Source organism: Loxodonta africana, chromosome 16 (genome assembly GCF_030014295.1).
Source record: "Loxodonta africana isolate mLoxAfr1 chromosome 16, mLoxAfr1.hap2, whole genome shotgun sequence".
Taxonomy (NCBI): domain Eukaryota; kingdom Metazoa; phylum Chordata; class Mammalia; order Proboscidea; family Elephantidae; genus Loxodonta; species Loxodonta africana.
This window is the reverse complement of record NC_087357.1, coordinates 4,721,164-4,740,628: the sequence shown is the minus strand read 5'-3', so window position 1 is coordinate 4,740,628 and position 19,465 is coordinate 4,721,164. Positions and strand designations below refer to the sequence as shown.

At 39.9% G+C, this 19,465-nt stretch overlaps 1 protein-coding gene across 1 annotated transcript in view; it reads right to left on the bottom strand.

Moving 5' to 3' along the window:
• Positions 1 to 19,465, bottom strand: part of TCERG1L (transcription elongation regulator 1 like) — a 246,313-nt gene that overhangs the window by 224,344 nt on the left and 2,504 nt on the right. The window contains exon 3 of the mRNA XM_064269162.1: positions 18,534 to 18,714. Coding sequence (XP_064125232.1) covers positions 18,534 to 18,714 — 181 coding nt within the window. The remainder of the gene's footprint in view (positions 1 to 18,533; positions 18,715 to 19,465) is intronic.

Here is a 19,465-nt window from a genome sequence, read left to right as displayed (position 1 = left end):
AGTAAAAACACAAATCTAAAAAGCAGGAGGAAGGAAAGGCAGAAAAACACTCTTCCCTGTGACCGCCAACACATCTGTGATCCTCTCTAAGTGGTCCCTGTCTATTCTCTGAAGCAGAACAGAACACTCTGACATCTTGGATCAAAAGGCTTTTAAAAATTCTGGGAAACTCACTAGAAAGAAATGACCTTCAATGCCTACAAAGCATTTATGCACAGTAGAAATTTGGGAATAGGTTTTCCCAGTGTATTTAAGTCAAGTAAACTCTGCTCCATTTTCTGGATTTTTTTAAATTCACTAAGATGTCATTTGCTAATTTACAATACTACAGAAAAGGTATATATTAAAATGTTAAGTCAGAGTAAAATACAAAACTGTGACTACAATGTTACATCATGAAGAGTAATGTGCCAATATATCAGCATTGTTTGTAAATAATATATATACTGGAGCTGCCGGTGATGTTTTTTCCTTTCTTCGACATTTTGGTGGTTCCCAAATTTTATACCTAACAAATATAGATTATTCCTATATTAGAGGAAAATAAAATGTGTTAAAATAGAAGTTGAACCATGTGTGCAGGTAGGTACTATATAAGCCTACATCGTTTAAACATATGCAGCATCAAATGGACCCTTTAACTATTATTACAAGAAGTCCGAGCTGTACTGAAGGCATTGGTGAAAAACAAGGTTCCAGGAACTGACAGAACACCAACTGAGATATTTCAACAAACGAATGCAGCTCTGGAGGTGCTCACTCACCTATGCCAGGAAATCTGGAAGACAGATACCTGGCCAACCAACTGGAAGAGATCCATATTTAAGCCTGTTCCCAAGAAAGGTGATCCAACAGAATACAGAAACAATCAAACAGTACCATTAATAACACATGCAAGCAAAATTTTGTCGACTATCATTCATAAGTGACTGCAGCAGTATATCAACAGAGAATTGCCAGAAATTCAAGCCTGATTCAGAAGATGACACGAGACCAGGGGTATCACTGCTGATGCCAGATGGATCCGTGATGAAAGCAGAGAATACCAGAAAGATGTTCGCCTATGTTTTATAGACTACGCAAAGCCATTCGACTGAGTGGATCATAACAAATTATGGATAACTTTGCAAAGAATGGGACTCCCAGAATATTTAACTGTGCTCGTGAGGAACCTGTACATAGATCAAGAGGCAGTCGTTCAAACAGAACAAGGGGATACTGCATGGTTTAAAGTCAGGAAAGGTGTGTGTCAGGGTTGTATCCTTTCACCATACTTATTCAATCTGTATGCTGAGCAAATGATCCGAGGAGCTGGACTATATGAAGAAGAACAGGGCATCAGGATTGGAGGAAGACTCATTAATGATCTGCGATATGCGGATGACAAAACCTTGCTTGCTGAAAGTGAAGAGGACTTGAAGCGCTTACTGATGAAAATCAAAGATCACAGCCTTCAGTATGGATTACACCTCAACATAAAGAAAACAAAAATCCTCACAACTGGACCGATAAGCAACATCATGATAAACGGAGAAAAGACTGAAGTTGTTAAGGATTTTATTTTACTTGGATCCACAATTAACACCCATGGAAGCAGCAGTCAAGAAATCAAAAGACACATCACACTGGGCAAATCTGCCGCAAAAGACCTCTTTAAAGCGTGAAAAAGCAAAGATGTCATCTTGAAGACTAAGGTCTGCCTGACCCAAGCCATGACGTTTTCAATCGCCTCACATGCATGCAAAAGCCGGACAATGAATAAAGAAGATCGAAGAAGAATCGACGCCTTTGAATTGTGGTGTTGGCGAAGAATATTGACTATACCATAGACTGCCAAAAGAACAAACAAATCTGCCTTAGAAGAAGTACAACCAGAATGTTCCTTAGAAGCAAGGATGGCGAGACTATGTCAAACATACTTTGGACATGTTATCAGGAGGGACCAGTCCCTGTAGAAGGACATCATGCTCGGTAAAGTAGAGGGTCAGTGAAAAACAGGAAGACCCTCAACAAGATGGACTGACACAGTGGCTGCATGGGCTCAAGCGTAACAATGATTGTGCGAATGGTGAGGACCGGGCAGTGTTTTGTTCTGTTGTACATATGCTCGCTATGAGTTGGAACCAACTTGATGGCACCTAACAACAACAACTACAACAAGATCATAGACACAAAGGGGTCATATTTGAGTTCAGTTATTCACAGAATGAGCAGTAAGTAAATTTCCTTAAAAGGCTATCTTAGAGCCTTATTGAATATTTTCTCTAAATATACTCACAAATAGGTCTTTGACATCTTCATAATAGACTTGGATACTATCTTCCAGCTCTACTCTACCCCACAGCAGAGACTTCCACATGTGGCTACTAAGCACCCGAAATGTGGAGAGTCCAAATCAAAGTGCGCTCTCAGCACAAAATACACGCTGGATTTCAAAGACTTAATACAAAAAAAAAAAAAAAGGAAACTGAAAGATCTCTTTAATAATTTTTACATTGACTGCATGTTGAAATCAGAATATTTTGGATATACTGGGTTAGGTAAAATTAAATTTATAAAATTAATTTCATCCGTTCTTTTTTACTTTTTAAAACGAATAACAGAAAATGTTAAATTACATATGTGGTTTGCATTATATTTCCATTGAACAGGATGGCTTAGAATAAGCATTGAAATTTAGAACCTTCCAATAAGTAAGGAAGGGAATAAAAACCCAAAAACCAAACCAGTTGCCTTCGAGTCAAGGCTGAGTCATGGCAACCCCATGCATCCAGAGTAGAACTGCGATCCACAGGGTTTTCAGGGTTGTGACCTTTCAGAAGCAGATCGCCAGGCCCTTCTTCTGAGGCTCCTCTGGGTGGGTTAGTAGTTGAGTGCTTAACCATTTGCACTACCAGGAACTTTTAAGTAAGGGAATAATTATCTCTACTTAGATTTTAAATTCCAGTTACCATGGAATTCTGGAATCTCTGAGTTATTTTCTTCATCGTGTCTCAGCCTCTAATAGAATGAGTCAGGATCAGATTTCTAACTTAGAACTCCCATCTCATGACTCCCAGATGCATTGCTTTGTGGAATGTCCCCCATAAATTCAGGGAAAATAATAATCAACAGGACAGAGATTCCTAGTTCTTTAAAAAGATACAAATGATGTCAGTAAACACAGATTCCATTTAACTTCATTATCTCCACACTCCCTCGATTTTTAAACGATGTCTGAATAATTTACCATTGGGTTCTGGGTCACAACCAATTTTCACATAAATGATGCCTCGAAGTACAGTCAAGATCTAGAGAAAATATAGAGATCAAGTGACCAAAAGAGATAGATGTCTCCCCAGATTGGTTCAGAGACAGCAGGCATCTCCATCCCGTCTAGACCGCTGGAAGCATCTATGGAGGGCAGCTAGACTAGCACTAGCATTGCAGATGCTGCATAAGTGTTACCCGTTAATGCTCCTTATTGAGATTATGATAATAACTTATTTAATTCCTGCAATAATCCCATTTTACAGATAAAAAAACCAAGGCACAGAGGGGCTAAGTATCTTTCTCAAGCTCACACAGCTTGCAACTCTCAGGGGTTATCTGGAACCCAGACAGTCTGCCCCAATGTCTGTGTTCTCAAGTGTGATGTCACTTCCCTAAAGACAGAATTTTAAACAACTTTGAGAAGGTGACGTTGGACAAGTGCTGTTCACGTGCAAGTATCTTTCTGGCTTCTTCCAAATGACATAATTTGCAGTGCTCCCTGGATTTACTTTTCCCACCGTTTTCATCAGAACTGGAGAAAAGCAAGAATATTCCAGCTGGACCAAGGGCGGAGCCCATGTTGGCCGCCACAGGCGGAAAAGCCCCGGAAAACATACATGTTACCAATAAAAGTCAAGCATAATTACATCTTCTATTAAAAATATCTGCTTGACCATAGCATAAAAGCATCGTGCCTCCTCCACTCTGTGAGGAAAATCGGGGCCCCAAAGTCATGGAGCTGTTTATCCTATGACTTGAGGGATCACTGGGTGCTGGACCCCCATCCACCTTGCCTACACACCTCTGAAGGGGCACCTGCCCCTATCTGAGAAACTGAGATAAAGGAACAGCTGTGATGTCATAGTTTTGTTTCCCCATAAGTTGGGGCTGATTCTTGACTAAACCAAAAACCAAGCCCATTTGGATTCATAGTGACCCTACAGGACAGAGTAGAACGGGCCCATAGGATTTCCAAGGAGTGGAATTCAAACTGCTGACCTTTTGGTTAGCAGCCGAACACTTAAGGGCTGTGCTACCAGGAATTAGCTCTTTATTTACATTTTGATTCCTCCAATACCCCCACACCCAACTCGCAAGCACAGGCACATATAAGCTTAGGTGGGACCAGACCCAAACCCTCAGGGCGGGTGGTCCACAGAGCTTCTAGCTCTAAGGCAGGTAGGTGATAGCCCCTGAGCTGGACTTCAGGCATGCACCCTCATTTCCAAGGAGGAAATAAGAGACCCCTTGCCCAGGTGCCCGCACGGTCTGAGGCTGCCACTCTAGAGGGAAAGCTGCCCTCCCCGCGGTGACGTGTGGGAGATAAATAAAGCAGCTCCTTAGCGCAGGCATGTCTTTGTGAGCAGATGGACGGGACTCGATTATCTCCACTCTGTGAGCGTTAGGTGGTGGTGATGAGAGGATCCGGCGGCAGGGAACATTCTCATTTTCAGCTGCATGAAGGAAGAAGCATTTCCCAGTATTTTATGGCATCTTTCTGATTATGAAAGTAATACATGCTCATTAAAAATGGAAAATAAAATGTATTATATGGTTGGAAATAAAAGGCCCATCTCATCTCAGCATCCAGAAATAACTATGATTAACGCCTGCTTGGATTGCCTTCCCCTTCTTGTCTTGCGTGAGTCTAATGCTCTCAAAATGTGGATCATACTGTTCACACAATTTATAATCTGCTTTTTAAAAACTGAACACTAAAATGAGAGTGTTTTCTTTCTCCATTAAATAATGTCCTAAATGTGATTATCTTAGTGGTTGAAGAATGTGCAATTTTGTAGCATCGATGTATCATATTTCACTTAACCAATTACCTGGTCGTGGACATTTGAGATTTTAGCTTTCCTTTATAAAAAAGTGCTGAGTCATTGCTCATGTATGTGTGTTATTCCTTTAACCTATCATAAAAGCAGAGTCACTGGGTGAAATTGCCTTAATTTTTAAAGGATCTGAAAGTCAAATCGACATTGTCATTAATTCCAACTCATAGCGACCTTTTGTTACAGAGTACAAGTGTTCCACAGGATTGTCTGGGCTGTGATCTTTATGGGTGCAGATCACCAGGCCTTTCTCCCATGGCACTGCTGGGTGGGCTCAAACCACCAAACTTTAGATCAGTAGATGAGCACAAACCGTTTGCACCACCCAAAGACCTGGAAAGTCACATTACATGGCTCATTACGTACTATTTCTTCCATTGTACCCTTAGCCCTGCTGGCACAGTGGTTAAGAGATTGGCTGCTAACCAAAAGGTTGGCAGTTCAAATCTACCAGCTGCTCCTTGGAAACTCTATGAGGCAGTTCTATCCTGTCCTGCAGGGTCACTATGAATTAGGGTCGACCTGACAGCAATGGGTTCGGGTTTGGCTTATTGTGCCCTTGCAAACACTGAGTAGAGCCAATTATTTGGAAAGTCTGTGCAAATTGAATAGGAGAATATTATATTTGGTGGTTTAAATTTGTAGTTCTTGAATCACTTGTGAGTAAACCACATATTTCATAATGATCTTTTGTAATTATTCAGAGTCATCTGTTCACGTTTGTCTATTTTTCTGTTATGGCAATAGAATGAATTGTCCTATGCAGCAATTCTTCTAAAAACTTATTACATTGATCGATACGTAGATTACTACATCAGTATCACATAAAAAAAGAATAAAAACCACTGGTGTAAATTTAGGACAATAAATTAAATCTCTCATGGATTTAAAAATACATTTTTGTTAATCTTGCATGTATTTTCCATCAAAAACACTTTTAAAATGATTTTCTCCCATTTTGAAAAAATAGTAATATAATTAGAATTGTTTTACATCCATAAATTCGGCAGAATTGATATCCAAATACAAAATAATGTTCCATTTTCCCATTTAAGACCATGGTAGGCCTCTCCACTTAAAAAAAAAAAAGTATCATTTCTCAGCATATCATTGTAGTTTTCTTTGTTTGGGCTCCATTCATAAGTAGAGGCTATGGTCCACCTCCCTGTGTTGATGGTTGTTTCAGATGTTTTTTGCTTTTTCCATGCTATGCCAATAGAGTATTTACCAAATTATAATGTTTAAGTAGCTATTCCCGTTGGCGTCGAGTCAATTCCAACTCATAGCGACCCTATAGGACAGAGTAGAACTGCCTCATAGAGCTTCCAAGGAGCACCTGCTGGATTCAAACTGCCAACCTTTTGGTTAGCAGCCGTAACTCTTAACTACTACACCACCAGGGTTTCTGATGTAGGAAATACGCTGTCCTTTGTACATTTATATTTTATCAATATATTTCACTAAACTGTTTTTTCTTAATTCACAGAATTTTTCAAATGAATGTGATGAGTTTTCAAAATATGAAAGTAAGTAACCTTCAGGTGGTATCCCCTGTTTCTGTTTCATTTTTTATTGCATTGGCTGGAACTTCTAGAAAACAGTTAAAGTAGCATGATTAAAGGTAAAAGGTAACTCTGATCATCAGAGGGATGCTGACAGTGTTTGCCATGCACTGAGGGGGTCTTTAGATGAATATCCTGTATCATATTGAGGAATTACACTCCAATCTCGAGTCTCTGTTTTTCTAAATGGCTGCTGCATTTTATCAGGCAAAGCATCTTAACGCAGTCTATTGAAACAAATGTGACTTCTCTCATTGGACCCATATGGTATTGTCGTCAGTGCCGTTCTTATTATACACTTCTGCAATTGTGAAAGGTGCTCTGCTTTATCCTGACAGGTGTTATTGTTTACTGTACTACTCAATTTTCAGAAACACCTTCAGAATTTTTGCAGGTCTTTATAACTGAGATCTGTCTGAATAATTTACTTGTTTTTCTTTTTTTTTGCCCTATTCCTGAAAAACACTGGTAAAGTCAGTAACCTGTTTCACAAAATATATTAGTGTTTCATCTTTTTCTGTGTTCTGGAACAAACTCTGTGTCCTGAGAAGACTCTGTGGAGTTGGTATGATTTCACTAGTAAATCCTCGGTATGAAACCAAAGTTTGTTGGAAGGCACTCAAAATACAACTGGGGAGGAGCTGCCTCCTCAAAGTAGAGTCTACCTTAATGACATGTGTGATCATTAAGGTTGTGTGTCAGCTTGGCTGGGCCATGACTCTCAGTAGCTTGGTAGTTTATGATGATGTGATCACTTCCATGATGAGATTTGATATAATGTGATCACCTACATGATGGGATCTGTTGTGAGTAGCCAATCAGTTGAAAGGGAGTTTCCTTGAGGGTGTGGCCTGCATTAAATATAAGTAGACTCTCTGGCAAGGCTCGTGGTGCTTTTTGCTTGCTCTGGGTCCTACAGCTGCCTCCTGTTTGTTTGACCTCCAATTCTTGAGACTCGAGCTAGCAATTTGCCTGCCTTCTTGCCTGCCAATCTTGGGATTTGTTGATCTTTGCAGCCTGTGAGCAACAGCTCTGTTGTCTGACCTGGAGATCTTGGGTTCGCCAGTCCCTCTGGCTGTGTGAGTTAGGAGAAGCCTCTATCTTGACCCACAGATTTGGACGTTCCAGCCTCTACAACCACATAAGCCATTTCCTTGATATAAATCTGTCTGTATATATAATTACTGACTTTGCTTCTCTGGAGAACTCAGCCAAAGGCAGCATAGATGGAATAAAGCTTTTGGAACTTTCATTGGCATGACTCTAAATGAGAAGAAACAGATATAAACATCCATTAATAATTGGAATACAGAATGTAGGAAGTATGAATCTAGGAAAATTGAAAGTTGTCAAAAAAGAAATACACAAAGATCAATACCCTAGGCGTTAGTGAGCTGAAATGGACCGTTATTGGCCATTTTGAATCATACAATTACATGGTCTACTATGCTGGGAATGACAAATTTAAGAGGAAAGGCATCACAATCATTGTCAAAAATAACATTTCAAGATCTATCCTGAAGCTCAGTGTTGTCAGCGATAGGATAATATCCATATGCCTGCTAAGGAAGACTAGATAATACAACTATTACTCAAATTTACACACCAACCACTAATGCCAGAGATGGATAAACCGAAGATTTTTCCCAACTTCTACAGTCTGAAATTGATCAAACAAGCAATCAAGATGCATTGATAATTAATGGTGATTGGAATGAGAAAGTTGGAAGCCAAGAAGAAGGATCAGTAGTTGGAAAATATGGCCTTGGTAATAGAAACGATGCCTGAGATTGCACGATAGAATTTTGCAAAACCAAGGACTTATTCATTGGAAATACCTTCCTTCAAAAACATAAATGGTGACTATACAACAAACTGCAACAGTGGGCTCAAATATAGCAATGACTGTGAGGATGGCAAGGTACCAGGCAGTATTTTGTCCTTTTGTACATAGGGTTGCTATGAGTATGCCAGATGGAATACACAGGAATCAAATCAACTACATCTTTGAAAAGAGACCATGGAGAAGCTCAATATCATCAGTCAGAACAAGGCCAGGGGCTGACTGCAGAACAGGCCACCAATTGCTCATATGGAAGTTCAAATTAAAGCTGAAGAAAATTAGGACCAAGATAGCCAAAGTATGACCTTGAGTATACCCCATCTGAATTTAAAGGCCATCTCAAGAACAGATCTGACACATTGAACACTAATGACCGAAGACCAGACGAGTTCTGGGATGACATCAAGGACATCATACATGAAGAAGGCAAAAAGTCATTAAAAAGACAGGAAAGATTAAAAAAAAAAAGAATCAAAATAGATGTCAGAAGAGACTCTGAAACTTGCTTTTGTACACAGAGGGCCTAAAGTGAACAGAAGAAATGATGAAGTAAAAAAGCTGAAAGGAAGATTTCAAAGGGCTGCTAGATAAGAAAAAGTAAAGTATTATAATGAAATGTGCAAAGAGCTGGAGATGGAAAACCAAAAGGGAAGAACACAATCGACATTTCCCAAGCTGAAAGAAATGAAGACAAAATTCAAGCCTCGAATTGCAATACTGAAGGATTCTATGGACTAAATACTGAATGATGCGAGAAGCATCAAAAGAAGATGAAAGGAAAACACAATCATTGTACCAAAAAGAAATGGGCGACACTCAACCATTTCAGGAGGTAGTACATGAACAAGAATCGATACTGCTGAAGGAAGAAATTCAAGCTGCACTGAAGGCATTTGTGAAAAACAAGGCTTCTGGAATCGAGAGAATGCCAATTGAGATGTTTCACCAAAAGGATGCAGCGCTGGAAGTGCTCACTCATCTATGCCACGAAATGTGGAAGACAGCTACCTGGCTAACCGACTGGAAGAGATCCATATTTGTGCCCATCCCAAACAAAGGTGATCCAACAGAATGCAGAAACCATCAAACAATACCAGTAATATCACAGGAAAGTAAAATTTTGCTGAAGATAATTCAAAAACCTTTGCAGCAATACATCGACAGGGAACTGCCAGAAATGCAAGTCAGATTCAGAAGAGGACCTGGAACCAGGGATATCATTGCTAATGTCAGATGGATCTTGGCTGAAAACAGAGAATGCCAAAAAGATGTTGACCTGTGTTTTACTGACTATATAAAAGCATTTGGCTGTGTGGGTCAAAACAAGTTATGGATAACACTGCAAAGAATGGGGATTTCAGAACACTTAATTGTACTCATGAGGAACCTGTAAGTAGACAAAGAGGTAGTTGTTCAAACAGAACAAGGGGATACTACACAGTTTGAAGTCAGGAACGGTGTGTGTCAGAGTTGTACCTTTTCGCTATATTTATTCAATCTGTATGCTGAGCAAATAATCCAAGAAGATGAACTATATATGAAGAAGAACATAGCATCGGGATTGGAGGAAGACTCATTAACAACCTGTATTATGCAGATGACACAACCTTGCTTGCTGAATGTGAAGAGGACTTGAAGCATTTACTGATTAAGATCAAAGACTACAGCCTTCAATATTGATTATACCTCAGCATAAAGAAAACAAAAATTCTCACAAAAGGACCAATAAGCAACATCATGGTAAATAGAGAAAATAAGAAATTGTCAAGGATTTCATTTTATTTGGATCCACAATCAACACCCACGGAAGCAGCAGTCAAGAAATCAAATGAAGTATTGCACTGGGCAAATCTGCTGCAAAAGACCTCTTTAGGGCCTTAAAAAGCAAAGATGTCACTTTCAGGAGTAAGGTGAGCCTGACCCAAGCCAGGGTATTTTCAATCACCTCATATGCACGTGAAAGCTGTATAGTGAATAAGGAAGACCAAAGAAGAATTGACGACTTTGAATTATAGCGTTTGCAAAGAATACTGAATATACCATGAGCTGCCAGAAGAACAAACAAATCTGTCTTGGAAGAAGTACAGCCAGAATGCTCTTTAGAAGCAAGGATGGTGAGACTTTGTCTCACACACTTTGGACATGTAATCAGGAGGGACCACTCCCTGGAGGACATCATGCTTGGTAAAGTAGAGGGTGAGTGAAAGACAGGAAGACCCTAAGGAGATGAACTGACACAGTGGCTGCAACAATGGGCTCAAATATAGCAATGATCGTGAGGATGGAGAGGTACCAGGCAGTGTTTTGTCCTGTTGTACATAGGGTCGGTATGAGTTGGAACCATCTCGAAGGCACCTAACAAGAGCAACAACATGAAGGCTCATTTTCAAGTGACACTTTATTTTCAAAGTTATCTCTCGGCTGCGTGGAGTCCCAGGTGTGCAGAGGGCACCCAAGATCAAGTGGGAGGATGAGGATGAGGCCTGTGTCTAGCAGTTAGAAGGGCTCAGGCTTCAGCTTGCATTTTATGCAGCTGTGCTGTCTTGGTTCAAGTTAAATACCTCATTATTTCCCAAAGAAGCATTTATCTAATTATAAAAATAATTACTAATATGGTTTTTTTCCCCATGTAATTTTTGTGTCCACCGAGGTGGGGTAGCATTTTTAATAAATTGAATTTTTATCTAACTATTAATGGTTTTGATTTTTATAACTGTTAATGCTTTCCTTTATTTTTCTCATTGGCTTCCTCATATTTTCCTTATTTTTCTCTACTTTCTAAGGCCTTCATTTCAAAGGCAATCTCTACTGTGTTCTTGATTTTGTATTTAACACTGTCATCATTTCAGATGTTACATTTGCCTCTTAGGACTACTTGGCCACAATTATTAATTCTAATACACTTTAATTTTGATCTCCATTTATTTTTTTCTCATTATGCTGACTGATTTTTCCCTAAAAGTTCTTGAGTTGTTGTTATTGTTAGTTGTCATCGAATCAATTCTTTCTCATGGTGAACCCATGTGTGCAGGGTAGAACTGCTCTATAGGGTTTTCAAGGCTATGTCCTCTCATAAGCAGATCACCAGACTTTTCTTCTGAGGTGCCTCTGGCTGGGTTCGAACCACTAACCTTTCCACTAGTAGTCAAGCACTTAACCATTGTGCCACCCAGGGATTGATATTCATTTATTTTTGGAAGTCGTTTAACTTCCACACTGTTGAACGTCACATTGTTGTTCAGCATTAATTTTCAGCTTAGTTGCACTGTGGCCAGTAGGTAACGTCTATATAATTGCTTTGTGTAATTTCTTGAAGTTTGATTCATGGCCTGATGTAGGATCTGAGATTTTACTCTTTTTTCTTTAATTCTTGTTATTAAAAATTTCAATAATAATATAATGGAGAATAGTATAATGAGCCCCATAAACCCACTGCCCAGTTTCTACAATTGCCAACTAATGGCACATCTTGCTTCATCTTTCTACCTGCATGCTCAGCCCCCATGCCTGGATTATTCTGATGTACACCCACGGCATCAATTATTTCATCCTTATGTATTTCAGTGGAAACCCTGGTAGCGTAGTGGTTAAGTGCTATGGCTGCTAACCAACAGGTCAGCAGTTCAAATCCACCAGGCACTCCTTGGAAACTCTATGGGGCAGTTCTACTCTGTCCTATAGGGTCGCTATGAGTCAGAATTGACTCAACAGCAGTGGGTTTGGGGTTTTTTTTTTTTTAAATGTATTTCAGTAGGTATCTCTAAAATACTAGGCTCTTTTTACAAACATAAGCACAAAACTATTATGCACAAAAATTAACAGTAATCTTTTAAAATTATTAAACATACAGTCAGTGTTTGGATTTCTCTAATATTCTCATAATTTTTTTTTCTTTGGTTTGCTCAAATTAGGATCAAATGAGATCCACATTTTTTATTTTATTGGGTATGCCTCTTAAGTCTCTTTTTTTTTTTAAAGTTGAGGGCATTGAGGTACAACTTATATACAGTGGGATTCACCCTCTGTGGGTGTACAGTTCTCTGATTTTTAACAAACGTATGCAGCCATGTATCAAAAAAAAAAAAAAAGGTCAGCACCCCAAAACGTTTGCCCTGCCCATTTGTAGTCACTATCCTTCCCTGACATCTGGAAACCACTAACCTGTTTTCTGTTCTAATAGTTTTGCTTTTCCCAAGAAGTCATGAAAATGGGATCATACACTATGTAAGTGTTTGATTCTGGATTCTTCCACTTGGCATAATGCTCCTGGGGCTCAGTCATGTGGACACATGTGTCAGAAGTTCCTGCCTTCTTGTTTCTGTGTCGTCTTTCGTGGTTTGGATGCAACACAGTTTTTATCCATCCACCAGTTAATGGATATTTGGGCTGTTTCCAGCTTCTGCTGGTAATGAACAAAGCCACTGTAAACATGCAGGGTTTTGTTTGGGTAGCCCTTTTTATTTTTTTTTAGACAAATACCAAGGAGTAGGATGACTCAGTCATATGATAGATGTATGTTCAACTTTGTAAGAAACTGTCAGACTGATTCCAAAGTGACTGTACCATGTTGCATTGCCACCAGCGAGAAATGAGAGTTTCAGGTGCCCCATATCACCCCAAGCTTGGAAGGACTCTTTTGTTGGGTTTGGTTTTTAGCTGTTCTAACAGACATGTACAGCTCCCACTGTGCTTGTACGATGTTGAGCATCTTTTCCTGTGCTTATTTGCCATCCACACATTTCCTTGGTGAAGTGTCACGTCATATATTTTGACCATTTTTATTGGGTTGTTCGTTTCTTATTATTGACTTGCCAAAAAATTTCTTTGTATATTCTGGATACCAGTTCTTTATCAGATATATAACTTGCAAATATTTTCTCCCAGTACATGACTTTTCTTTTCATTTTCTTAAAAGTGCTTTCAAAGAGCAACAGCTTTTGAGGAAGTCTACTTTCAGTGTGTTTTCTTTTATATTTTCTGCTTTTAGTGTCATAGGTAAGAAATGGTGGCCTAACTCAAGGTCACAAAAATATTCTCTCTTCTCTTTCAGAAGTTTTGGAGATTAGGTTAGTAGATCTGTCTGTGATCTATTTGGAGCTATTTTTTTTATAGATGGTGCATGATATTGGCCAAGGTTTGTGCACTTGCCTATTCTGCAGACAGATGCCCAATTGTTCCAGAGCCATTTAGTGGAGGCAACTCATTCTCCACTGAATTGCCTTTGCATCCTTGTCAAAAATCAAATCACCACACATGTGTGAGTCTTTTTCTGAATGTTCTGTTGTGGTGTTCTATTGATCTTTGTTCCTATCCTTTTGCCAACTCCACAAAGCCTTGATTCCTGTAGCTTTATCATAAGCCTTCAAATCAGTTAAGTAAAAGTCTTCCACATTTTTCTGTTTCAAAATGGTTATGGCTGTTCTCCTTCCTTTGCCTTTTTATATCAGTGATAGAATCAGTTTGTCAATTTTTATTCAATTGTCATCCTGTGTGTAGTGGTTAAGTGCTATGGCCGCTAATCAAAAGGTCAGCTGTTGGAATCTGCCAGGCGCTCCTTGGAAACGCTACGGGGCAGTTCTACTCTGTCCTATAGGGTCGCTATGAGTTAGAATCGGCTCGACGGCGTGGGTTGTGTCATCTTGTTTGGGATTACACTGAATCTATAGATCAATTTTGAGAGAATTGACTTCTTAACATTATAGAGTCTCCCAGACCATAAATATTGATACTCAGATTCAGAGTATCAAGCTCCCATTGCTTGATACTCTGAATGTGAGAATGCAACTTTATTCTTGAAAACTTTGAAAGACAATTAAGTTCTCATTTTTAACAGTGGTCTAGAGGAATTCCTGGAGAACAGCATTTCCACACTGGCCCTGCCACTACCCTACTAACCTAACAGCCTCAGATGCTTTTCTCTCTGGAAAGAACTGGGGACACAGCCTCGTGCAGGGGAGAAGGGGAGACACTGAGGGAAGAGAAGAAGCAGGCCGTGTCCCGTCTTTTGTGTCCAGAAGCTTCTCTAGAGAAGGAAGAGGAAGGCCTAGCTCCCACACCTGCCATCCCCAAGGTGGTGGGACAGGGCAGTGATGAATAGAAGCCTCTTGCTACTCCTGCCTGTCTGGCCCTGAGTCAATTTCCAAGCCCTAGGAGTAAATGGTTCTCAACTCAGCCCATTCACACTGTAATTAGGGGCAGTTCTTTAAAGAGCCCTAAGACTACTGATTGGAGATCTTAGTTCCTAGTATAGTTGCATATTTTTGTATGCTTGGATTTACTTTTTAGTGGAAAGGCAATAATCACTGAGGTTGCTCCATTTTCTGAGGATGAATTCATATTTTTAGGAAGGGGCTGTGGATTCAGAGTTGAGGAACGATGGAATATCACACAACACTCTGTGAAGAGCCACAGGGCCACCCACAATAAAGCTCCAACAGGATCTGTCCAGCATGGAGAGGAGGCCAGAGCCTGGACTACCTGCTGTTCCAGCCCCACCACTTCCCCACCTCCCCTGTGTTTCAGCCGTACCTGTAATTCCCTGAGCGTACAACATTCCTCATGCTCTTTTGCCTTGGCATGTTCTGCTCCCTTCTATTGGAGCCCCATTCCCTTCTCCTCGCCCTGATAAAATTCTGCTGCGTCTCTGTGAGCAATTCGGGGGCCATCCGCTGAGACCTTCCCTGACACTTTCCCTCCTATGGCTGCCATCACATCCTGAGCAGGGAGCACATATCACCACGTTGCTGTGTGATTATCTGCCTACATGGCCATCTCCCCGCTAGATCGGGAGCCCTCCTATCGCCCTAACTCCTGGAGCCACGCTACAGGGAAGGTGCTCAACAACAGCTTGTCTAACCAGCTTCCATGGAGTTGACTCCTGCTCATGGCAACCCCATGTGTGTCAGAGCACAATTGCACTCCGCAGGGTTTTCAAGGCTGTGACCTTTCAGAAGCGGACAGCCAGGCCTTTCTTCCAAGGGGCCTCTGGGTAGGTTCAAACTGCCAATCTTTCAGACACTAGTCAAGTGCTTAACCATGTGTACCACCCAAGGGCCTCTTAACAGTTTGTCTAATGAGTGAGAAAAGAATATAAACATTAACCATTAGTTTCTACACTTAAAAAGTGGCTAAGAGGCTTTGTTAGCTCTGAGTTCATTGTCGGATTATCATCCTTATTGCCATGAATGATGTCTAATATACACCAAGAACATCGAGAATATCAACATTAAGTATCTATAATATATTAAATTTTAGATAACTTATCCAAATTAAAATTCTGTTCATATTATCTGAGACTCTGTTTCTGTGCAGTTAATTCTTAATCATCACTAGAATGAGAAGTGCTGATAGACTGATGTGAGTCTCAGAGGCCACCCACAGCCATGTCCCTACCCACGGCACCCTCTTAGCGCCACCCAATAGACAATATGCTTACTCAAAGGAAAAGACTAGTTTCCGTAAAACACACTGCCTTTATCCTTAAAACAGCATTTGATACAAAATATTTCTCTGGCTGTTATGCAAAAGTACCATCTATCCACAAAAAGACAGTTTGCTAGGCTGGTTTAAAATGAGAGGGGTTGGCAAACTCTTTAAGTTCTCTTAGAGTTCTGTGATCCTTGAATTCACTGAAACAGGATCAATGAAATATGCCTACGATTCTGAGTCTACTTATTTCTGAACAGAACAATGTGAAACAGGATTGATCAATTGAATGTAGCAATTTATAACAGAACATAGAAATTTTAATAACAATGTTTTACAATATTTCTGAAAATTCACATATAAAATGTTCGAATAAAGTTAGATTTTCTACTTAATTACAGTAAGATTGAAGCAATGTGCCTTGATTTTTAATTGCCTTCAGTTTCCCCTGCCCCCCGTCCGTACTTGCTCCCCCTCCCAGGCTCAAGCAGTAAACAGTACATAAACAAAGAAGCCCTGGTAGTGCCACGGTTCAGAGCTCGACTGTTACCCAAAAGATTGGCAGTTCAAACCCACCCAGCCTCTCAGTGGGAGAAAGATCTGACATTCTGCTTCCATAAAAATTATAGCCCAGGAATAGCTGGGGCAGTTCTACTCTGTCACATGAGGTCACTATGAGTCAAAAATCAACTCGATGGCACCAAACGACAACGAGCATATAAACCAGCCCTTCTATGTGTTCTAAGGAATATTCAGAATTGGGTAATTTCTAGTAATTATGAAATTTATCAAAAACCAAATTTGTCATGAGACAAACTGGAAACTCACATCTCAAAACAAAAGCATTTACTGCCATTAAATTAACTTTGATGGAGGTACGTTTCTCCCAGAAATATAGTAACTAAAACTTCCAGCACCATGTTCATTTACGGTTCATGAATCAAGAAAAACTCAGAGAAGAACAGAAGCAGAGATTTGTCAAATGGTGGACTAGGAGAGAATGAAAGGTTATCAACTGTGTTGATAAGAAAGTTACTTTATTTTATCCTTTAAAATAGAGTAGTCAAAAATGGAAAATTGACATGAAAAATATGCCTTTAAAAAAGTATTAAATATTTGCCATGCAGTGGGTTTTTTTGAGTGAGAACGCAATGCCTATAGCTAAAAAGCCCACACTAAGTTGTCATGGTAAGTTTCTCCAGCTAAACAGACATTTCGCATTTGTAACAGTCCGAGTTTCCTAAGCCTAAGGTTAAGGCATGCTGGGAAATGTCTACAGGATACTCAGGAACCCACCGAAAAGAGAAGGGAAGCTCACTCAAAAACTTCATTGGAACAGGTGGGCTGATTTCACTACCTCTTAAACTAAATTTTCTGATTATTTTGGTGACAGTTATTGCCAAAGCATTAGGAAATTAAAACGTCATCCTCTCATATACCAAAAGAGCCGCCTCTGGTGTGGAGTCTTTGTAAGATACACACCGTCTAATCATCTTTTATCATCATTACATTAAATAGGAAACACGATCATCTCGGTGTAAAATGTTTATAAACGTATGCCTTATGATGCTCATTTTCTTTTAATTAATCAGTAACACACAATTACAAGGACAGAAGGCAAGTTTCAGTCAAGAATCATTAAGTTCTGTTAAAACACGCACGCGCGCGCGCGCGCGCACACACACACACACACCCAAATAGCTGAGTTGTTCTTTCTGGCTTATTGCTAAATAAGATTCATAGCAAATGAGAATAGATAAGTTAGGCAAACAGAGAGGAGAACAGATACCTCTCCCAAACCAGCAGCACGTTACCTGTGGGGACGTCTCCTTACTGCCAAGTTTTAGAGACACACATGGAGACAAGCTGGGTAGGGAGAAAATTACGGAGAGATAATAAAATTCTGAAGGCATAAAATACTGCATAATGGGAGGTGTTGCTAGATCATTTCTGCATGGGCAGCATTTGCTTTTATGATATAATTGTATGTTAAGGTGATTTTAAGAATCAATTTAAAAATTCCTAAGATGACTTTATCCCCCGTTATTATATAGGCTTATTACGCCATCTCTCATCCAAGAACTGCTTCCTGAGAGTCTATTCGAGGATCCTTTCAGGTCACCAGAATCCAAAGGTAGAACAAAATCTATCTTCCCAACAGGAAACTGTTACAGCCCCTCCTCCACTATCACTCCCAATGTCAAGGCAGGAGTTGACAGAAATCTCACCTGTACCTGGAACTCCATGACACGCACCTCATCCGCACAGGTAACATTTAATGAGCTGACTAATCAACTAGCGCTTCTATTAAGAGCCACCAGGAAAGACAGGCTCCAATTGGAAACAGCACACTGACAACATAATGCTATGCACGTCCCCTCCGCCACCTCTTCATCGGAAAAACAGAGCCTGTCTTCCAGAAGAACAGCGGATCAGCTACCCAAGACTCAATTCCTTTATAAAAACAATCATGCTGATAAATAGAAATTACATTCCACTGAAAGAATTATACTCTACTGTTTCACTGAAATGGAAAATACAGTTTTCTTATCTAAAACTGACTTATGACTCCAGAAAGAAAAAGCACATTGTAACCATCATCTGGCCACCCACCTGGGATGGGCTGAGGAGCAAGCACCACGGGGGGAAGAGGCCTGGTGGCAGGGGCCGGCCTGGACAGAGACATAGCTACTTGATTTGCCAGCAAATGAGGCTTCTCGTGCCCACGGACCAATCTGAATTCCTCAGGAGGCAGCCACATTGAGTCCAGAGCAAAGGAATTGTTCAAAATTATCTGTCCAAAGACAAAGCAAGCATAATATTTGAGGCCAGGCAGATGACGAATGCTGACCACTACAGTGAAACTATTTATCTTGTCTTATATTGATCCCAAATATTCCCTACTTCCCAAATATTACATGTTTTATAATTGAGGACTGCATAAAACAGCCATTCTAAACTTGAAAGATCTATGAGCCCCCGTTATCAATCATCTCCTAATTCAAGTCCCCTGAACTGTGCCTTCAACTGTTGACTCAGTCGATTCCCCCAGCAGCCCGTTCACAGATGGAAAAAACACACTAGTGTGACAATGACCAAACCTAGCACTTCCTTTAGTTTTCAAATGAGCAAAGCCTAGCTGGTAAGTTGGATTTCAAAAGCCAAGGTAAAAAAAAAAAAAACAGAAAGATGAAAACGCAAGGCAACAATAGCAAAAAAGAAAAAACACACTGGAAATTTGAAATTTTCATTATATAAATGCGTAAGGCTAAATTTTGATCCATGGCTATAGATTTAAAAGAACTGAACTTTAAAAGTAAAAAAAAAAATGATTCTGATTCAGAATCGGAAAAAATTTTACATTGTTCTGTGCAACCCACACGCTTTGAGCTAATACAAAAGGCTCCGTCTGTCGACTGGCTTTTTGAGCAGATCAATCTCCTGAAAGCACCTCGCTCTATAACTAGACGCTCAATCTGTTGCAATTAGAAAATACATGGTGTTTCCCGTTGTCATGGAAATATCCAACAACTTAATAATTAAAA